We start from the raw sequence: 23,115 nt of genomic DNA, 5'->3' as shown, positions 1-23,115 counted from the left end.
CCAGATGGGGTGGTTTGAGTATCTCAAAATGCCGATCTCATGTGATTTTCACACACAAGTCTCTTGAGTTCACAGAGAATGGTGTGAAGAACAGACATTTAGTGAGTGGCAGTTCTGTGGGCGAAAATGCTTTTGTTAATGAGAGAGGGCAGAGGAGAATGGCAAGACTGGTTCAAGCAGACAGGAAGGTGACAGAACTCAAATAACCACACATTACAACAGTGGTGTGCAGAAGTGCTCAAAACATCGAAACTTGAAGAGGATGGGCTACAGCAGCAGAAGATATTAATGTACCTAATAAAGCGGCTACTGGGTGTAATTTTTATGTTATTGTATTACATTTTTATTGATAGATTTAATGAAGGTTGCTTACAGTCTTCACATGCAATGGAAAGGCATTGGTTAAATATTACAATGATCAGATAAACAATTGCAACTCACCGTTGGAAAAAATACACCACACTGTAGTTAGTAGGTAAAATCACTCAAAACAAAACTTCATTCACCTAACCCTGATGCTGAAATTAATCTGACACAATCATTATAACTGAGTTGCTTCTGAATTGATTGAATTTACTCTATTTTTCTCTCAAGAAGGCTTCTAGAATTGCTGATATTTCGTAACTCAGCAATGCTTACACAAAGTGATTGTGTGATGGCATGCATTGCATTTCCTTTCTATGTCCTGTACATTAAGATTCCTTGGAACTTAGAAGACGGAGGAAATTTGATCGAGACGTACAAAATTATGAGGAGGTATGGATAAGGTAAATGCAAGCAGGCTTTTTCCCAGTAAGGTTGGGTGGACAACCGGTGGTCATGGGTTAAGGGTGAAAGGTGAAAAGTTCAAGGGGAATATGAGTGGAAACTTTTTCACTCTTAGAGGGACTTGAGAGTGTGGAACTATAAATGCCTCCAAGAAAATTAATCTCAAGGTAGTACATGGTAACAAACATACTTTGAAAATACATTCAATTCAACTGATTTATTTTCCGTCTCTAATTTTAATTGAATTGAATTGAAGAGTTAACCATATTGGTGAGCCTGGAGCCACTTATGGATGAAAGGGATAGCGGATTTCCTTCATTCAAGGCTATCAGTGAATGCGATCGGTTTTCGTGATAAAGCTCTCGTTCTAAGGATCAACATTATTACGTCTACCTTCTTAGACTCTAATCACTAGAATTTAACCTTGGAAAGCTATAAAAAGGAGACTACTTTTAAAAGTGTCTGTAATAAAAATGGGTGGTGAGGTGGAAAATTGTCTCTACCAAAGGAGGGGTAAGGCCCTCTGCCAGCCTACAGGTCACCCTTGAGCAAGGTGTAGAACCTGCTTAGCACCTGGATCAGGGTCGCGTGAAGCCACGGAAGCGGGTGGCGGATGGTCGTATGAGCAGCTGGTGTCTTGATTATGTGACCATTGACGCCAGGCAGACAATCTTTGAATAGTATTGATAATCATCTTGTAAAGATACTGCCAAGGAGGCAGCAATGGCAAATCACTTCAATAGAAAAATTTGCCAAGAACAATCATGGTCAAAGACCATGATCGCTTACGTCATATGACACGGCACAGAACGATGATGGTGAAGTGAAATGCTCTCAACAGTTTTATTTAACTAGTTTCTTCATTCAGAATTAAACTGATTCATTCGGAATCCAGACCTATCAAACTATATTGATCTTTTAGTTCCGGCTTTTATTTGGAACAAGACTCTTGAATTCTTTTAAATATCCTGCATGGTTTCTGAAACCAAACAAAATAATGTCTGTCAGAAACAACACACATACAATGCCAGAGGAACTCAGCAAGTCAGACATCTATGGAGACTGACGGTTGATGTTTCGGGCCGAGACCCTTCATCAGGATCAGGATGAAGGGTCCTGGCCCGAAATATCAAATGTTTATTTTCCTCCACAGATGCTGCCTGACCTGCTCAGTTCCTCCAGTATTTTATGCATGTTCAATAGTTCCATTTAGTATCAGAGAATGGATACAATATACAACCTGAAATTCCTGCTCTGCAGACATCCTCAAAACAGAAGAAAAAAAACAAAGAATGAATGACAGAAAAAAACACAAGTACCCCAAAGCCCCCTGCCTCCACCCATGCACAAGCATCTACATTGCTCTAGATTTTCAGCATTTTGCAAAATCTCCTGTGTGCTGTCAAAAACAAGTTAGCATTTTTATATAAGTTAATACATCTATTTCTAGAAACCACAAACACAGAGACTTCAGCTTTAGTTCAGTGTCATTTTATTTAAAAGTCCAATGAAGCTGAGGAAAATTGGAAGGAAAATCTGTTAAATACCTCAGTTATGCCCCCCAAAAATTCTGCTATCAACTTTATGAACACTTCAAAACTGAGGGATATGCATGGATGCTGGGAGCAAGGTTGGAATTGCGCTGGGTCGACTTTGAAAGGTCGAGAATGGCTTCGGGTTGGGAGGCGAGGTCTAGGCCCGGAGCGTTCCGCTGCAGCAGGGCCCACGGCCTAGTGTACAGCACGGTTCGGTGTTAGGAGGATTTAAATGCCAGCTCAGACAGACTGGAAAGGCAGGATGTTGGGACCGGAGGCAAGGCTCAGGCCAACTCTGCTTGCTCTTCCAAGATACTCATTCCTCTCTCTGCAGTGCCGAGGCTGCCAGACTGCTCCAGGATTCGCACCTCTCGACTCAATTTGATTCGGATTGCTGTGCTCACTTCTATTGTTTGCCTGTTTGTGTTTCTTTCCCCTTTCTCTGTGCATTGGGTGTTGGTCTTTCTTTTTTAAGTTGGGTTCTTTCAGGTTTCTTGCTTTGTAGCTGCCTGTAAGCAGACAAATCTCAAGGTCGTAGTTATACATACTTTGATAATAAATGGACTTTGAATAAGTAATTGTCCTTTTGAATTATATTCACGGAATGGTTTGAGACGATAGGAAATATATATACTGTTCAAAATATTACTTCAAAAGAAATGAGATGTACATTTCACTTCCTCTTCCTCAATGCTATGTTTACAAAAATTATTAAGTTATACATGGATATTAGTTTATCAGTTGAAAACCCCACACAAGTTCAGATTGCAAAGATCAAGTACAGATCATTGTGTAACAGATTCAAACTTGAAACCAGGAGGAAGCAAACTGATAGATGCCACAAGTATTTCACAAAACCCAAGTTTGCAATCGTCCAAGCAAGCGTTCAGATGGGAAATAGAGGAAGTAGGCCAATGTGCTGCAGTACAAGCACAAAGATGGACTTTGTGATAGTTCTGCTAACAAAATGGTGGTGCACTATTTTTGCAGCATCCATTTCATTAGTTTTAGAAGAACAAGCCTATGGGGCAACTTGGTATTCGCAGAGCTCAAATGTGCAGCACCAGCCTCTATTATTGTTAGATATAGACCGCAAGGAGTGCTTTCACAAGAAAGCAGCATCCATTATAAGACCAAAAAATATAGGAGCATAATTAGGTCATTTGGCCCATTGAATCTGCTCCACCATTTCATCATGCTTGGTCCAGTCCCATCTCAGCCCCAGTCTCCTGCCTTTTCCCTGTACCCCTTCATGCCTTGACTAATAAGAATTTATCAACCTCTGCCTTAAATATACCCAATGACTTGGCCTCCACAGCCACATGTGGCAACTAATTCCACAGATTCACCACTCACTGGCTAAAGAAATTCCTCCTCATCTCCATTCTAAATGGACATCCCTCCATCCTGAGGCTGTGCCCTCTGGTCTTAGACTCTCCCATTATAGGAAACAATCATATCCACTCTATCAAGGCCTTTCAATAGGTTTCAATAAAATCCCCCCTCATTCTTCTGAATTCCAATGAGTACTTGAGTACCAGAGCTATTGAATGCTCCTCATATGACAAGCCTTTCAATCCCAGAATCATTTTCATGAACCTCCTTTAAACCCTCTCTAAATCAGCGCATCCTTTCTTAGATAGGGACCCATCTTTGAGACTTCTACTGTGCCATGGTCTGTTCTTATCAAATTACAGTATTGCTTTGCACTGTTGTAACTATATGTTATAATTATGTGGTTTTTGTTAGTTTTTAAGTCGGTTTGTCACGTGTTTTCGTGATATCATTCTGGAAAAACATTGTATCGTTTCTTAATGCATGCATTACTAAATGACAATAAAAGAGGACTGCATGTCCTCATAATCTAATCTAATCTAATCTATTCCATCAAAGACCCCCACCTGCCATCCAGGCTATGCTCTCTTCTCATTACTACCATTGGGCAGGAGGTACAGATGCCTTAGGTCCCACATCACCGAGTTTAGGAATAGTTATTACCTGTCAACCATCAGGATATTGAACTACATTTTGCCCAAGGGTGACCTGCAGTCTAGTGGAGGGAAGGACCACCTTATACCTCCTTCGGTAGGGACATATCTCCATCCTGCCATCAAGTATATGGGAACATATACACTGTACATACTTCGATAATAAATTTACTTTTGATCATGAACTTTTATGTTAATTTACCTCAAATTTACATAAGAATTAAGTTACAGACCCTCACATCTCAATATTGTGGCTACTAACTTCAAATATCATCCTGTTTAAATGTGATCCTGTGACGTATCAATACAAAATCAAGTAATAACTTGATTTTGTATTGATACGTCACAGGATCACATTTAAACAGCTTGGACAGGTCCGTTGGTGCACCAATTTCATAAGCCCCTATTTACACTAATGCTACATTAACCTAATTTTATTTTTCCCACATTTCCACTCACTGTACAATTAGAACATAGAACCATAGAGCACTGTACAGGCCCTTTGGCCCACAACGTTATGCCAACCCTTTAACCCACTCCAAGATCAATCTAACCCTTCCCTCCCACATAGCCCTCCATTTTTCTTTCTGTAAAGAAAGAGGTTCTGCAGATTCTGTAAGGTACAGGTAATTCACAGTGGGCATTTAATCTTTTAAACTACCAATTCACCAAAGCATTTCTGGGAAATGGGAGGAAACGGGAGCATCTGGAGGAAAGCCAACAGTCACGAGGACAACCTGCAAACTCCACACAGACAGCACAGGAAGCCAGGATTGAACCCAAACCCGGGTCACTGGAGCTGAGGTAGCAGCTCAGCTAGCTGCAAGCGCGATGCCATGCAGGTACACGTGAATAGATTTAATTATCAACGTACATCAAAACACACAGTGAAATGCACTGTTTGCATTAACAACCAACACACCTAAGCAACACAAACAAATTGCTGGAGGAACTCAGCAGGTCGGGAGTTATCTATGGAAATGAATAAACAGTCGCTGTTTCGGGCCGAGACTATTCATCAGGACGTAAGGATGTACTGGGGCAGCCTACATCTGTGAAAAAAACTTAAAATTACAAAAGGGAAGTAAGTTTCAGATGTTATTCCTTTGCTAAATTCAAAGGCTTTCATCATCAGCCCAATTCTTAGTTTATCTCCTGGTCCTGTTACACTTTAAACCAAAGACCTTAACTCTCATTGTTTCTTGTAAATGTCTTGTTACTGCTGCTGTTAAAGTTTAGAAAACAGAACAACGGCTGGAAATTTTGTTCAGCACGATAACATTTACTACATCATCTGATGAGCAGAACTGCCAGTTGTGTACTCGCTGTTTCCAGTGCATCTGGGGAAACTGCTCACACATACCCCCTAGTGAACGTAATAAGGAACTGCAACAATGGTGTGAATGAGATACCTTTTAGCTTTGGATGCTGCTGCATATATGATGCCGAAGTGTGGAAATGAACTGTTTAGGAAAAAGGGTAGATTTTACAGAATTGAAAAAGGCCATTCTGTCCATCTAGTACAGGTTACTGTTTATATTCCATGGGTATACTTCAAAATACATCCAAGATACGCCTACTTAAGCAATACATACAAATGCCTTCTTACATTGCTTCAGAAATATTTTTTTCAGATTTATTATAGAGCTTCAAAAATGCTGCATACTACTGTAAAATGGGGTGGTTGAGTGGAGATGCGTCTCGACCAAAGGAGGCGAAAGGCTCTCCTTCCCAATGCTAGCCTGCAAGACACCCTTAGGCAAGTTGTAGTACCCACTTAGCCTCACTGGATCAGGGTGGCATGAAGCTATGGGAGCAGGTGGTGGTCGCATGAGCAGCTGGTACATATCACAATATCACAAGTCCTGGTTATGCAACCACTGATTTTTCAGGCAGACAATCTCTGAAGAGTATTCATAATGGTTGGGGTCACCCATCTTGTAAAGACACTGTCCAGAAGGTGGCAATGGCCAACAACTTCTGTAGAAAAATTTGCCAAGAACAATCATGATTGTAGAAAGGCCATGATCGCCCAAATCATATGATACAGCACATAACAAATGAAGCTCCAATCCAGGCAGCATCCTGATTAACCTCCTCCGCAGCCTTTCTGTGGCTTCCAAATCCTCTCATAATGCAACAACCAGAGCTGCCCAATACTCCAAATGTGGCCCAACCAAACTCTTATACAGCTGTAACATGTTTTGCTAAATTTTATCTGCCAAAACTTGACAGTGAAGGCAAGTATGTTTTCCACACGACTTGTGCTACTTTCAGGGGGCCATATTAGATTGATTAGATTCAACTTTATTGTCATTGTGCCGAGTACAGATACAAAGCCAAAGCATTTAGCATCTGACCAGAAATGCAAAGAATAGCATTATCTACAAAATAACTGTGAATAAAAAAGTGCTACAGCACACAAATATAGAGGTACTGAGACAGTACAATATGGATGCAATACTGCTTAGCGCTGTGATCAGATGTGTCACAGCCTCACGGAAGAAGCTCTTCCTGTGCCTGCTGGTGTGGGAGTGGAGGCTCCTGTAGCACTTACCGGATGGGAGGAGAGTAAAAAGTCCATGGTTAGGGTGAGATGCATCCTTGATAATGCTTTTCACCCTGCCCAGGCAGCGTTTATGGTAGATGTTCTCAATGCTGGATAATTGGGTGCTGATAATCTGCTGGGCAGTTTTCACCACACACTGGAGTGCTTTGCGGTCCGATATGGGACAATTGCCATACCACACTGAGATGCAGTTGGTGAGTATGCTCTCAATGGTACAGCGGTAAAAGTCTGTCAGTATCCTGGGACAGAATACTCCACAGGAAATAAAGGCACTGTTGCGCCTTTTTGATCAGAATAGAGGAGTTCAGGGACCAGGTGAGATCCTTGGAAATGTGGACACCAAGGAATTTGAAGCTTGATACATGCTCCACTACAGTTCCGTTGATGTAGATGGGGAAGTGAGTGTGACTCCTGGCATGCCTGAAGTCCACAATGATCTCCTTGGTCTTCTGAGTGTTAAGGGCCAGATTGTTGTCGGCACACCACGCAACCAGGTGCTGGACCTCGTCCCTGTAGGCCGTCTCATCATCCCCCCCGATCAGACCAACCACCGTGGTGTCCTCTGCTAACATGATTATGGAGTTAGAACCATGTACAGGAACGCAGTCATAGATGAAAAGGGAGTACAGAAGATCCCTCTGTAGATCAATGCTCCCAAGGGTCCTGCCAATTACTGTTGTAGTGACTCTCAAAAGTACAACAGCTCATATTTATCAGGATTAAACCGCATTTGTCATTTCTTCACTCAGATTTCTAACTGATGTGACAACATAGTGTATTATTTTACAGCTTCTCTCCACAACTCCGATTAAATGAGAAATGAGAATAGTGAATAGTGATGGCAAAAGCAAATGTTATCTTTCATAACCAGAGAAGACAATCCCAAAAAGTAGCATCTTCCATCACACATATCAACTTGCCTTGTGATACCAAGGTCACGTCCATCAACTTGCTACGTATTTACTCATATCCATGCCAAGTTCTCTAACAATCCCAGAACATTGACAGTCCATTTCCCTTCGCAGATGCTGCCTGGCACACTATAAATGCCTTCAGCATCTTGTTTGCTGTTCCAAATTCCAGCATCCACAGTCACTTGGGTCTTCAAGTCATGCCTTGCCATGCATTCAGTGCCTATAAAAAGTATTCGCCCCCTTTGAGAGTCTTCATGTTTTATTGTTTTACAACATTGGATTTAATTTGGCCTTTTTTGACACTGATCAACAGAAAACTCTTGTATCAAAGTGAAAACAAATTGGTCTAAATTTATTACAATTATTAAACATAAAATAATTGGATGCATAATTACTCACCCCCTTCAAGTCAGCATTTAGTAGATGCACACAAGGCAGCAATTACAGCCTTGATTCTGTATGGATAGATGTCTATCAGCTTTGCATGTCTGGATACTGCAATTTTCCCTCATTCTTCTTTACAAAAGTGCTCAAGTGAGTGAACAGCCCTTTTCAAGTCCAGTCATAAATTCTCAAATATGATTGAAGTCTGGACTCAGACATGGCATTAACTTTGTTGTTTTTAAGCCATTCCTGCTTTGACTTTATGCTTGGGGGTCATTGTCTTGCTGGAAAACAAATCTCGCAAGTCGCAGTTCTCTTGCAAACTGCATCAGGTTTTCCTCCAGGATCTCCCTGCATTGTGCTGCATGTGTTTTACTCTCTTCCTTCACAAGCCTTCCAGGACCTGCTGCAGTGAAGCGTCCCCACAGCATGATGCAGCACCACCATGCTTCATGGTAGAGATAGTGTGTGTTTGATGATGTGCAGTGTTTAGCTTACGCCAAATATAGCATAAGACCATAAGACAAAGGAGCAGAAGTCAGCCAGTCGGCCCATCGAGTCTGCTCTGCCATTTTATCATGAGCTGATCCATTCTGCCATTTATTCCCACTCCCCCGCCTTCTCACCATAACCTTTGATGCCCTGGCTACTCAGATACCTATCAATCTCTGCCTTAAATACACCCAATGACTTGGCCTCCACTGCCGCATTCAGTATAATGGCCAAAAAAGCTCAATTTTAGTTTCATCAGATCATAGAACCTTCTTCCAGCTGACTTCAGAGTCTCAAACATGCCTTCTGGCAAACTCTAGCCGAGATTTATGAGAGTGCTTCAACAGTGGCTTTCTCTTTGCCACTCTCCCATAAAGCTGTGACCAGTGAAGCACCTGAGCAACAGGTGTTGTAAGCTCAGTCTCTCCCATCTCAGCCACTGAATCTTGTGACTCCTCCAGAGTTGTCATAGGTCTCTTGGTGGCCTCCCTCACTCGTCCCCTTCTTGCACGGTCACTCAGTTTTTGAGGACAGCCTGCTCTTGGCAGATCTACATTTGTGCCATATTCTTTTCATTTCTTGATGATTGACTAAACTGTACTCCAAGGGATATTCAATGACTTGAAAATTTTCTTGTGTCCATTTCTTGACTTGTGCTTTTCAATAACCTTTTCACGTAGTTGCTTAGAGTGTTCTTTTGTCTTCATGGTGTGGTTTTTGCCAGGATACTGACTCACCAGCAATTGGGTATTCCAGATACAGGTGTATTTTTACTACAATCAATTGAAAACCTTTACTGCAGAGGTGATCTCTGTTTTACTAATTATGTGACTTCTAAAATCAATTGGCTGCACCAGTGATGATTTGGTGTCATTAAAGGGGGGGGGGTGAATACTTATGCATTCAATTTTTTGTATCATATTTGTAATTAATTTAGATCACTTCGTAGAGATCTGTTTTCACTTTGACATGGAAGTCTTTTTCTGTTAATGAGTGTCAAAAATGCCACATTAAATCCACTGTGATTCAATGCTGTAAAACAGTAAAACATGAAAACTTCCAAGGAGGGTGAATACTTTTTATAGGCACTATACAACGAGCCTATTTAGAAGTTTAGCAGACTTAACATTCCTGGAAGCATGTTGGGTAGTGCTTCTTCTGTGGTGTTTAGTTAAGAAGCAATGGCTTACAAATTTCTCCACAAAATCAGAACTTTATAGGACATTGATAGAGCATTTGATAAATAGGATGTGACAAATTATTGCAGCAAGTTAAAACTAATTAATATTACCCATTCCTACTATCCGATATATTGTTCCCCAAGAACTTATCCTCCAGACCTCCAAAAGCTCTGCATACGTGTGCCTGCAAGTTTCCTGCAGTACTGATCAACCAAATTCCAAACCTTAAGAAAAATACGAAGCTAAATGTTTTGGAAAGTTTATTTAAAAAGAAACAATCAAATGACAAGACACACAGTTATAGAACTAACTGAAAGACCATCCTTTGCACATTAGCACAAAACAGCAACTTGAAGTTTTCAGTGTTTCCCCTCAGCCTTCTGTTTTCATGCCTAGAACAAAGTGGGAGAGATTATTAAACTGTTGTTCCTGTATATTTCGCCAGCTTGACTTGTTAGTTAAATAATAGACACAAAATAATCTTCCAATAGAAGACAATGAGAAAGGAATATTATCACTCTTGACAAATGATTGAACTAGTATGACAAGTTCCAAATTAGGCAAAGAGAAAGTAAGATGCAAAAACATTTTTGTTAGCATGCAACAGTTTCTTTCAACCAGCACAGGAAGCAGCTCCACAAATGAAACTCGACTACAAATGTGACTTTAAAAAAGGCTGTTTCAGTATCATTGCTTGCTCACTCACAATTCTACTTTTCAAAGTCCAGGAAGTCTCAGAGACTTGTTGGAGCCACTAACAACAGGTCCTCAGTGATGCCTTTATAAGTTCCATTTACCTGAATAACTCACAGCAGTGATGCACAACATCCACTCCAGAAGCCACATCTGACCTGCCTTTCCAGTGTGCCCTGGAATCTCTGACACGATCATATGGGGCAGACAATTGCCACACGTTTGCCCTGTAAGGTATCTCAGAATGTTGATCTGGAGAATTTTCAATTTCTCATGGTCAGATCCAAGAGTAGAATTAGGCCATTTGGCTCATTGAGTCCACTCTGCCACTTCATCATGGCTGATCCATCTTCCCTCTCTACCACAATCTCCTGTTTTCTCCCCGTATTTCTTCATGCCCTGACTAGTCATAGTCATACTTTACTGATCCCGAGGGAAATTGGTTTTCATTACAGTTGCACCATAAATAATTAAATAGTAATAAAACCATGAATAATTAAATAGTAATATGTAAATTATGCCAGGAAATAAGTCCAGGACCAGCCTATTGGCACAGGGTGTCTGACCCTCCAAGGGAGGAGTTGTAAAGTTTGATGGCCACAGGCAGGAATGACTTCCTATGACGCTCAGTGTTGCATCTCGGTGGAATGAGTCTCTGGCTTAATGTACTCCTGTGCCCAACCAGTACATTATGTAGTGGATGGGAGACATTGTCCAAGATGGCATGCAACTTGGACAGCATCCTCTTTTCAGACACCACTGTCAGAGAGTCCAGTTCCATCCCCGCAACATCACTGGCCTTACGAATGAGTTTGTTGATTCTGTTGGTGTCTGCTACCCTCAGCCTGCTGCCCCAGCACACAACAGCAAACATGACAGCACTGGCCACCACAGACTCATAGAACATCCTCAGCATCGTCCGGCGATGTTAAAGGACCTCAGTCTCCTCAGGAAATAGAGATGGCTCTGACCCTTCTTGTAGACAGCCTCAGTGTTCTTTGACCAGTCCAGTTTATTGTCAATTCGTATCCCCAGGTATTTGTAATCCTCCACCATGTCCACACTGACCCCCTGGATGGAAACAGGGGTCACCAGTACCTTAGCTTTCCTCAGGTCTACCACCAGCTCCTTAGCCTTTTTCTCATTAAGCTGCAGATAATTCTGCTCACACCATGTGACAAAGTTTCCTACCATAGCCCTGTACTCAGCCTCATCTCCCCTGCTGATGCATCCAACTATGGCAGACTCATCCACAAACTTCTGAAGATGACAAGACAGTCCTCTGTGGAGCCCCAGTACTGCTGATCACTCTGTCGGACACACAGTGTTGTAAGCACACGTACTGTGTAATCAAGAACTTATCAACCTCTGCCTTAAACATACACAATGACTTGGCCTCTACAGCTGCCTGTGGCAATAAATTCCACAGAATCTGGTTAAAAAAAAAAAGGCGAATAATACAAGGCAGTAGAAGTTATTACAAAACCAGAAACATAGTACTGGAAAGACTGATGGTCATGAGGGGAATGCAGCAGTATTATCAGAATGATGCCTGGCTTCTGAGAATTAATTTAGAAAGGAGAGAATACATACATAAAATAGTGCTGTACTTTCTAGAATTTAGAAACTCAAAGGATATTATTTAAAATATCAAGGGGAACAGAGGGTAAGTACACGTAGCAATTTCTATTGCTTTGCATCCCCAGGATTAAGTTGGGAACAGTGGACAGATGAAGAAAGAATCAAAACCAATTTACATCAGAAATTGTAGTTGCAAGAAAGAGTTTGTGAACATTTGCAGTTACCTGGTTTTCTGCATTAACTACTCATAAAATATGGTCTGATCTTCATCTAAGCTGCAATAATAGACAAACGCAATCTGCCTAAACACTAACACATAAACAATTGTAGTCTTCTTGTCAATACAGAGTACAGTACACCATTTAAACAATCATAGTCCAGGTTCAAAAAAGAATGTGACCCTCTGGGGCAATGCCTTCACAGAAGCTATTTGGAGTCAAGTGCTCCAATCAATGAGATGACATTGGAGGTGTGGGTTGTAGAGGTGCCCCGCCCTATAATAAAGACACACAAAGTCAGGTTACTGACAGAGCCGGCTCCTCTCAGGAAAGATCTGTTTATGTACATCATGCCTTGATCAAAACAACTTTCAGAAGAACCTTAAAAGAACTGTAGAGATGCATGAAGCTGAAAAAGGCTACAAAAGCATTTCTAAAGACCTGAGTGTTCATCAGTGCACAGTTAGGTAAGTTGTCTACAAATGGAGGAAACTCAGTACTGTTGCTACTCTCCCTAGGAGTGGATGTCCTGCAAAGATCACACCAAGAGCACAACGTGCAATGCTGAAGGAGGTGAGAAAGAAGACAAGGGGAACAGCAAAAAGTCCTGCAGAAATCTCTAGAAGCTGCTAAAGTCTCTGTTCATGTGTTTACTATAAGAAAAACATTAAACAAGAATGATGTTCATGGAAGGACACCATGGTGGAAATCACTGCACTCCCAGAAAAACATTGGTGCACGTCTCTAGCTTGCAAAATACCACCTGGATATTCCACGTTTCTGCAAAAATGTTCTACAGGCAGACGAAGCAAAAGTTGAACATTTGGGCAGAACTGCACACCACTATGTTTGGAGGAAAAAGGGCATTGCACACCAACACCAAAACCTCATCCCAACTGTGAAGCATGGTGGAAGGAGCATCATGGTTTGGGGCTGCTTTGCTACCTCAGGGCCTGGACAGCTTGCAATCATTAAGGGAACAATGAAATTTGTATTAAGACATTTTAAAGGAGAATGTCAAGGTAGCAGTCCATCACCTGAAGCTTAATAGAGATTAGATGATGTAACAAGACAATGATCCGAAACACAAGAGTAAATCAACAACAAAATAGTTTAAAAAGAAGAAAATTCATGTTTTGGAATGGCAGAGCCAGAGTTCAGACCTTAAACCATTTGAGATGCTGTGGCATGACCTGAAGAGGGCTGTTCATGCAAGGTATCCCAAAAATATTGATGAAATGAGACAGCTTTGTATGAAGGAATGATCTAAAATTCCTCCACGCTGTTGTGCAAGTCTGAACAGCAGCTACAGGAAACGTTTGGTGGAGGTTACTGCTGCTAAAGGAGGTTCTACCAAGGGTTCGCATACTTTTTCCAGCCTGGACTGTGAATGATTAAACAATGTCTTCAATAAAGACATGAAAAAGTACAAATGTTTGTGTGTTATTAGTTTAGGCAGATTGCGTTTGTCTATTATTGTGACTTAGGTGAAAATCAGACCATACCTTATAGTAATTAATGCAGAAAACTAGGTAATTGCAGAGGGTTCCCATTCTCAGTCCACAATAGAGACCCATTTCAGAATCAAGTTTATCATCACTCATATATGTTATGAACTTTGTTTTTTTGCGGCAACAATACAGTACATAAAATTACTACAGTACTGTGCAAAAGTCTTAGGCACTCTATATACATACATATATACGTATACATATATATTTCCAAGACTTTTGCATGGTACTATAGAACTACCAATCTATTCATTATATGTTGCATTTTTGCCTACAAACACAACCTGTATGAGGGGTGCAAAGAACAGGTGAAACAAATTAGGTAAATATTTACTAAAAATACCTACGAGATGTCTCACTGTACTAGTCTGTAGGTGATGTACCTTCCTGCGGTCTCACTAGGTCTTATAATCTTCACCACCTATGAAAGGGGGAAAGCAGTACACATTTACCATCCAGCAAGTAGTACAAAACCATTTTTTAAAAATCAATAATGGTATGTTTGCAACAAACCTGCCCTCTTTTCAATCCAAAGTATCGTGCTACTGGATCACCTGCTTGTATTCTTGGCAACTGGCTCTCCTTTAACTTGCTAGTTCATATTATTAAGGTATTCAATGGTTACATAGCAACAAGTCAAGTTGCCATAAACATTTTGCTCCAGTATTCAATATTCATTGCATTATAAATTTTAATTAGATTTAGACAAAGTAAGGACTGTATTTAAGTCTATATTATTAATATCTTGATAATAGCCAACTAAGTTAGATATGTATCTAGTTTTGCTAAAGTCCTGCTCAAAAAATGAGAAATATTTTCCACTCATATCCTCATGATTCAACTTTGATGGAAAGGATCTGTAGGCACAACGTTTCAGAACAAGGGGTTTTGATAAAATCAGCAGGAAATGTGCTGCATCTTAATCTCTAAATAATTTTATATCAAATTTAATGCCATGAAACGCTTTATGTGTTTAGTGGAAGTGACTTAAAACCAAAGTAAACTAAGGTAGTTGAGAAAAAGTATAATACAAAATGCAAAAGGTTTGCAAACTATAAGAGGTAGTGAGCAAATAGAGATGCTGAGTAAGGAGGGGCATGCGGTCAAAATGCTGAAGATTCGGTTTTTTATAGTCACCTAGTTTTCTGTAGCAGGTGTCACCATTTGAATCTGGCTATTTTACATGTCAGTTGTTATCACTGGAATTTTTGTTATCTCTAGTCTAAGTACGAGATAACCACAACTGCTTTTCCTTTCACCATTTTGCTTTCTCACCTCCTCTTTCTTGTTCTTTTTCTGATCTTATAGCCTTAATAACGTAACTAAGCAATAAGTTTTATGCCTCATTCTTGACTTCCAAAGAACCTTTAGATCACAGAAGTATTAGCTTAAAGGCAAGACCCAAAGTGTACAGAATATAAATAATATTTTAGACAAGTTTCAATTTGTCAAGAGTTTACGCATGAGGTGATGAGGCTAAATGCGAACTGAGATGCAACGGGTGTACAGGAATTCTAGCACAAAAAGATTAAAAAGTACTGTATAAACCAGACTTCCCTTGACTGTCATATTGAAGAATCTGGAAATACCTAATGTACTAAATGTTTAACTGAGGATACAGAACAGAAAGAAATTTATGGCCTGTCCTGATTATAAACATCCAAATGTTGAGCCACTACCTGATATAAACCACTTGTTTTTTTTAAATGAAGCAACACCAGTATAACTGATGGCTGTTTTCATGGGTTGGAATGAGGAAAACTGCTCACTCTTGGGACCTTAGTGATGCATGTTGTAAGACGGTGTGTGGAAATCAAATCTGCAAAGATCTTGGCATAGCTACATAGGCTTCTGCTGATGCTTGATCATTTGCCAGTACCTAAGAATGCAAGTTTTTGGACAGGGCAACCAGGGCAGTGATGAGTGTGCATGGTTGAAAGTTGGGAGGCAGAGTTGGGGTGGATGGAGAGAAGTGAAGAAAATTTAATAACTTAGAAAAGCTTTGGGAGTTTCAATATCTAGAATGCTGCAGGTTACACCCCAACAGCCTCAGGGAAAATCTTAGCCAAGGAGTAGTGCACTGCAATGAGTAAAGGTATTTCTCCAGAATATAACAGAAACTTCAGAGTTTATAATAAGGTTGAGAAACCGTACATAAATACAATTACTTTGATGCAAGGAGAATAAATGTGAAAAAGCATAAGACTATAAGTAACGTTGTAGAAAGTCAGTTCAAATTACCCAACTAATTTTGGTTTAAAAAGTATTTTAGTTATACAAAAGCACAACATACAGAAAGAGTACTGCTGAAATACTGACATATTAAACATTTTGTAAAAGGATACTATCGTGCCAGCAGCTCTGTTACTTCCTCCTTAGTCATCACGATGTGCTCCGGAACAAGCTATGGAACAGAATTATATTCAATTAATAGGTCAACAACACTTCAGATTGTCTGTGTTCCTCAAAAGCATTCCGTACTACTTACAAATTGCATGAAAAAAAATTACTTGGATCAGTGAAAATCACAACAAATGTTAGCTCTGTTGCACTTAAAAATCAAGGTTTAAACCATTAAAACTGACAGCTCTTCCAAATTTATCTCTGTGGTGGTCAGGTACAGTGTTGAATTAGTAACAAATTGGTAATTAACAGGAATGAGGTTTAATTACACAAAATAAGCAATTCAACATTACAGGATGATCCTCACACTTTATACAATAACTTTAAAAATCTAATAAAGAACACCATATTTCTCTGAATAGATTTTAAAATATTAAAAAAATTAAACCTATTGTGTTAAAGGCTGTCAAATGATTTGCACGTGACTACTTGTTGAGATTTCTTCATTGGTGCTTATAATCCAAAGAATTCATTTCCAAAATGAGATCCTTCCAAACTTACCTCATGTTCTGTAATGTTAATTAGAAGTTCTTGTTGCAGAAACTGCTCAAGGATATACTTTGGAGCCATGTCAACCAGAGACTGAAAAAAAAACACAAATAGACTTGATACAACTCAACTTAGAAGAACTTATACAGATATTTTACTGCCAAAGCATGATTTTTCTTACTGTGCATGCCACCTATGCTTTAAGCAGATCAATCACAAAAAACTCTTCTTCTGTGGAAAGGATCACCAGTTGTTTCCTAATTCTACCAGACTTTGTATTCTTACATAAAGGGATCCACAGCCACTCATTTGAAGCTGACACTGACCTATTTCCCCTCTTTTGTAAGTGGGAAGAGGATCTGTATTCTTGGTGTCCTTCATAACATACTATAAGTTCGCCCATTATGATAGTACGAGAAACATAGCCCTATCTACAACATTTTGCTGCAGCTTTCATTCATTGTGTTTTTATGTTGAATAGATATTAGACATCCAGATTAAAAGATCAGACAGAATTGGAATTTGTTCTCTTACACGCACAAATTCTATCACAGTATGTATTTTCACACTGTACTCAGTTTCTTTTCCATTATTCACAATTGATAATTACCAGTTAAACAAGAAAAATAATAAGTTCCTATAACATATACATATTGCAACTTCGTACCTGTTTTGCTAACGGTGTCATCCCCTGCTGTATCACAATGATAGCTCTAGTAATATTCTCTTCCTGCATGCGTTGACAGTACATCTTAATAGTTTTAATTCCAACTTTCGGCTCCTCTGAATATATACAAAATAAAGTCAATCTTAACAACATTAACTGAGTACTTGAGTACAAACACATCATTATTGATAGGAAGAATTACTTCAAGAAGCTAATATGTGACTGCTTCTTATTCATCTGCTTCAGAGAACACATAGCAAGTCTGGGAAATAAAAGGAAAGCCAAATCAGTATTCTTAAAAAATTTCAGTGAAATACTACGATTTTTACAATACTTACCTCGTGTTTCCATCCCAACAAGTATATTTTTAAAATAAAGTGAGAAACTTTCACTACATTTTAAGGTACAGAAATGAGTACGTGCCATAATTCACTACGCAGAAATAGGAATTAGAGTCTTTATCAGCTAGTATGTGTATACAGCTAAATATCCTCAGTCCATGCCGTAATTTTTTTTTTTACAATTTTCTGAAACTATTTAGACCTGTAATCTATTGTTTTTATGACCAACTCATTTAACACTTACTGGACTGAGAGATTGAAAATTTTGCTGTGTGGTGTAATAACAACCACCTCTCACTCAATGTCAATAAGACCAAGGAACTGATTGCAGACTTCAGAACAGGGAAACCAGAGGTCCATGAGCCAGTAATCATGGGAAGAGCAGAGGTGGAGAGGCTCAGTAACATTAAATTCCTGGGTGTCACTATCTCAGAGGACCTGTCCTGGACCCATCACATAAAGGTAACTGCAAAGAAAGCACGACAGCGCCACTACTTCCTCAGGACTCTGCGGAGATTCAGCACGTCATCGAAAACCTTGGCAAAGCTGATGTGTGGTGGAGAGTGTGCTGACTGGCTGCATTACAGCATGGTACTGGAAAACCAATGCCCTTGTGCAGAAAATCCTACAAAAGTTAGTGGATTCAGCTCACTACATCATGGGTAAAGCCCTGCCAACCATTGAACACACCTACATGAAATGTTGCTGTAAAAAAAAGCAGCATCCATCAAAGATCCCCACCACCAGGCCACGCTCTTTTCTCGCTGCTGCCATCAGAAGGTAAAAGTGCCTCAGGACTCTCACTACCAGATTCAAGAACAGTTACTACCCCTCAACCATCATGCTCTTGAACAGAAGGGAATAACTACACTCATTTAAGAAGTCTTTTGTCTTGTTATTTATTGCTATTTATTTGCATCTGCAGCTGCAGTTTGTCGTCCATTGATCGTGTTTACAGTTGCTGCTCTATAGATTTGCCAAGTTTGCCCACAGAAAAAGAATCTCAGGGTTGTACGTGGTGACATTTATGTACTCTGAAAATAAATTTTACTTTGCTAGCCTACAGATCATCCTTGGGCAAGGTGTAGCACCCGCTTAGCCCCACGCCCCCAATCAGGGTTGCGTGAAACCACGGGAGCAGGTGGTGCAGGGCGTGTGAGCAACTGGTGCACATCACAGTTCTGGGTTAAGCAACCACTGATGCCAGGCAGACAATCTCTGAAGAATATTGACAATGTCTGGGGTCACCCGTCTTGTAAAGATACTGCCCAGAAGGCAATAGTAAAACCACTTCTGTAGAAAAAATTTGCCAAGAACAATCACGGTCATGGATAGACCATGATCGCCCATGTAAAACAATGTGGTACTTGATGTTGATGAATATAATGAACAAGGAGTTACTGTAAGAGACTCACTCTCACCATCTGAGAAGAAGCTACTTACTCCTAGGACGTTGTCTTGTTGCCTGGATGATAAATTGAGTCAACATGGATATGGACCCAAAAGCAGATCCTCTATCTAAGCCAAACTGCCATTCCTACATAGGAGCTCAAAGTTCAACCTCTAGACTTTCCAGATTTGTGATTCTACAGAATAATAAGCCTGTACGTGGTTTATCTCAACCCAAAGATGGACAGAAAGCTCAGTTCAAGTTTAATTGTCAACTACCGTAGATGAATACAGCCAAATTGAAACAGTGTTACTCCGGAGCCAAGGTGCAAAACACAGCACCAACAGACACACACAGCACAAGGTACACATAGCACATATTAGTCACACAAAAAAAAATAGTCCAAGACCCTAAGTTCATGAATTCTGCAGCAATCTGCAATCCAACGCAAGACTGATTATCTTCTGCCGAGTGAACACTGGGGCAGCACTGTCTGGTGGTGTGCACTGACTCCATCGCTTCCCTCCTGGGTGGCTCTGACAGGTGACACTGTGGCTTGAGGCCAAGTCCTTGTTCCAACCAAGGCCACGCAGCTTCCCACGAAGCTGCCTTTACAGCGCCAGTATCCCTCGTTACATTCAATTATGCTTGCGTAACTAAGAAATGACATATGCATCAACTAAGACATAGGTTAACAACAAATTTACTTCCCATAGCATTGAGGGGATGGAGCCAGTGGTTAAAACTAATTCTCTACTAAACCCACAGGCAAGAAGTAAAACAATAAATAATTTAGTTTACCTGGAAAAAAGACGAACATCTGATCAGTGGGATCATCATTATGAGCAACAAGCACAGTCAGATCTGATCGGCGTGGCCTTCCTTCACTAGGCTTATCTCCAAATTGGCCTCGAAATTCATCCAATGTCTGATCCAATTCATCTTGTGTCACTAAATATCCACGATCGTGGCAAAGCTGGAAATCACAAAGATTAACCACTCATTAATGGACTCTCCCTCGAGATATCACCTTATAATAATCCTAAAAGCAATGATGCTTACTGTAAATCAAGTACACACATAAATAGTGTTTGCTCCTTACAATCTATGAGAGTTTAGAGTCCAACTGCAATTTTAGCAGCTTGGGTTTGCTAACATGCATTTACAAGTGTAGATCAGTACAGTACTAGGAAAGAATCTTTAAGACATTGATTTTACTGCCGTCAGTTGAATAATTTCTCCCTCTCTCATTTCATTCCCCATTCTACATCTCCTTACACCTGCCCATCACCTCCATCTGGTTTCCCACATCCTTCCCTTTCTCCCATGGTCCACTCTCCACTCCTCAGATTCCTTCTTCAGCCCTTTCCCTCTTCCACCTATCATCTCCAAGCTTCTTACTCCATCCCCTCCCCCCCCCACCTCTTACCTCACTGGTTTCACCTGTTGCTCGCTAGCCTGTCCTCCCCCACCTTATCCTGGCTTCTTCTCCCAAACTTTTTGTCCCGATGAAGGTTTTTGGCCCAAAACGTTGACTATTTATTCCCCTCCATAGATGCTGAGTTCCTCCAGCACGCTGTGTGCGTTGCTCAACATGGATAAAAGTTGGATGAACGTGCAAAAGGTGGCAAGAGGTTTATAGAGCACAATCCGGTGGGTGGAGGAGTGTGACAGGGCAGGTTCAACTATCAAACTCCCTCCCCAAGGCTGTAGCTATCAACTGGAAATACTCAGGTCAGGCAGCATCTGTGAGATCCGGAAATATACAAGTAGTCCAGGTACAACCTACGGATGGTGATTTTATTCATCAAAACAATTCTGATTGAGGCTAGAGACAGATTTGGATGCACACCAGTTCTGGCAAGGTTTGCAGGCCATTACTTCCTACAAAGTGAAATCTAGCGTCATGAATGGCTGTGATACTTCACTTCCAGATGAGCTCAACACCTTTTATGCTCACTTTGAAAGGAAGAATCCCTGCGGCACCTGGTGACCCTCTGATCTCTGTCTCAGAGGCTGACATCAAAACATCTTTCAAGCGGGTGAACCCTCATAACCCTGAGGGTGAACCCTGATGGTGTACCTGGTGGGGCTCTGAAAACCTTTACCTACCAACTGACAGGAATGTTCAAGGACACCTTCAACCTCTCACAGTTGGAGGTTCTCACCTGCTTCAAGAGGACGAAAATCATACCAGTACTCAAGAAGAGCAGGGTGAGCTGTCTCGATGACTACCACCCAGTGGCACTCACATCTACTGCAATGAGGTGCTTTGAAAGGTTGGTCATGTCTAGAATCAACTTCTGCCTAAGCAATAACCCGAATCCCTTGCAATTTGCTGATCGCCACAATGGATCTACAACAGATGTATTATCACTGGCTCTCCATTTGGTCTTGGATTGCATGGACAATAGCAATACCTACATCAGAGTACTGTTTATTGACTGCAGCTCAGCGTTCAACACAATCATATCCTCATTTCTAATTAACAAGCTCCAAAACGCAGGCCTCTGTACCTCCCTCTGCAACCGGAACCTTGACTTCCTCACTGGGAAATCACAGTCTGTGTGGATCAGGAATAACATCTCCTCCTTGCTGATAATCAACACTAACACTCCTCAAGGATGTGTGCTTAGCCCACTGCTCTACTCTCGCTACACCCAGAATTGTGTGGCAAGGCACAGCTCAAATGCCATCTATAAATTTGCTGATGACATAACTATTGACGGAATTTCAGATGCTGATGAGGCGTACAGGAGTGCGATAGATCAGCAGGACAAATGGTGTCGCATCAATAAACTTGTACTCCCATTACCCAGGATGTACCCCCTTCTCATTGCTACCATCAAGGAGGTGGTACAGGAGCCTGAAGACACACACTCAACATTTCAGAAACAGCTTCTTCCCCCCTGCCATCCGATTTCTGAATGGACAATGCATCCATGAACTCTACCTCACTATTTTTCCTCTCTTTTATGCCCTATTTAATTTAGTTTTTATTACATACTTCTTGCATTTTACAGCTGTTATTATTAATATGTATTGTAATGTACTGCTGCCGCAAAACAACAATTTTCACAACAGCTGCCAGTGATGTTAAACCTGACTCTGAGGGTCAGAGGGAAGAGACTGCAAATACTGGAATCGGAGTAACACACACAATGCGGCCACGACTGATCTCTAATTGAAACGTCAACTGTCAACTTCCCTCCACAGATGCTGCCCGACCTGCTGATTTCCTCCAACACTTTGCATGTTCAGGCTGCATGTAGATAGACATAGTGGGCCCCTCTTCCTGTATTGGACAAGATTTTCATCTCTGATGAAAGGTGAAACGTTGAGTCAGTACCGCTACCAGACCTCCTAAGCATTGTCAGTGCTGTGTCCCTATCAACACCCGCAGCCTGCATTGGCTCCGGGCCTTGAAGCCAAGGGAGCGGCTGTTACTTGTAGTGGGTGGTGACCAAAACGCTCAGTCACGGAAAACACGCGCGGTTAAAAGTATAATGAGGCGGACACGCCAGAGGCGGCACTGCTCACCTGCATGATCGTCTTGCGGACCTTCCACAAACGGTAGGTCTCCTCCTCGTCGTCCATGCTGCCGCCGGCACCGCCGCGCAGACTCAAAACAGCGCCGGCGCCTGCGCACCTGATTTGTGACGTCGATATCGGCCTCCCGTCGCCGCGCAGACTCGGAGCAGGGGCCGGCCCCAGGAGCACTCAGTATCGCGAGGCCTCAGAACCGGCAACTGGCGCTGAGTTAGGACGCCGGGCCCGCCCAGCCGCCGCTGCGCAGACTCAGAGCGCTCCCCTTACGATCGTGCGCAGGCGCAGTGTGTAGCCCGCCAGTACTTTGCGCACATGCGTGCTGGTTGTGACAGGGAGTTTGCAGAATGTGTGTTGGCAAAGTTGTTTCCGAAGCTGAACAAACAAAGGAGGCAGGGGCAGTCTCTACTTCAGAAATAATATTTTCTTGGTTGCAAGATACTAA

The 23,115-nt window shown here is 41.2% G+C and overlaps 1 protein-coding gene across 1 annotated transcript; it reads right to left on the bottom strand.

The window, feature by feature from the left end:
- Positions 1-10,082: 10,082 nt before the first annotated feature.
- LOC134337604 (DNA-directed RNA polymerases I, II, and III subunit RPABC1) lies at positions 10,083-22,797 on the bottom strand. The gene is made up of 8 exons (XM_063032762.1): positions 22,665-22,797; positions 19,926-20,100; positions 17,394-17,509; positions 16,739-16,819; positions 16,180-16,238; positions 14,348-14,426; positions 14,182-14,255; positions 10,083-10,223 (listed from the first exon to the last, which is right to left on the bottom strand). Exons 1-7 carry the CDS (start codon positions 22,719-22,721, stop codon positions 14,190-14,192), a joined length of 633 nt encoding a protein of 210 aa, XP_062888832.1. The 5' UTR covers positions 22,722-22,797; the 3' UTR covers positions 10,083-10,223; positions 14,182-14,189.
- Between the last annotated feature and the right edge of the window lie 318 nt (positions 22,798-23,115).

This window comes from Mobula hypostoma, chromosome 24 (assembly GCF_963921235.1).
Source record: "Mobula hypostoma chromosome 24, sMobHyp1.1, whole genome shotgun sequence".
Taxonomy (NCBI): domain Eukaryota; kingdom Metazoa; phylum Chordata; class Chondrichthyes; order Myliobatiformes; family Myliobatidae; genus Mobula; species Mobula hypostoma.
This window is presented reverse-complemented; position numbering and strand designations above follow the sequence as displayed.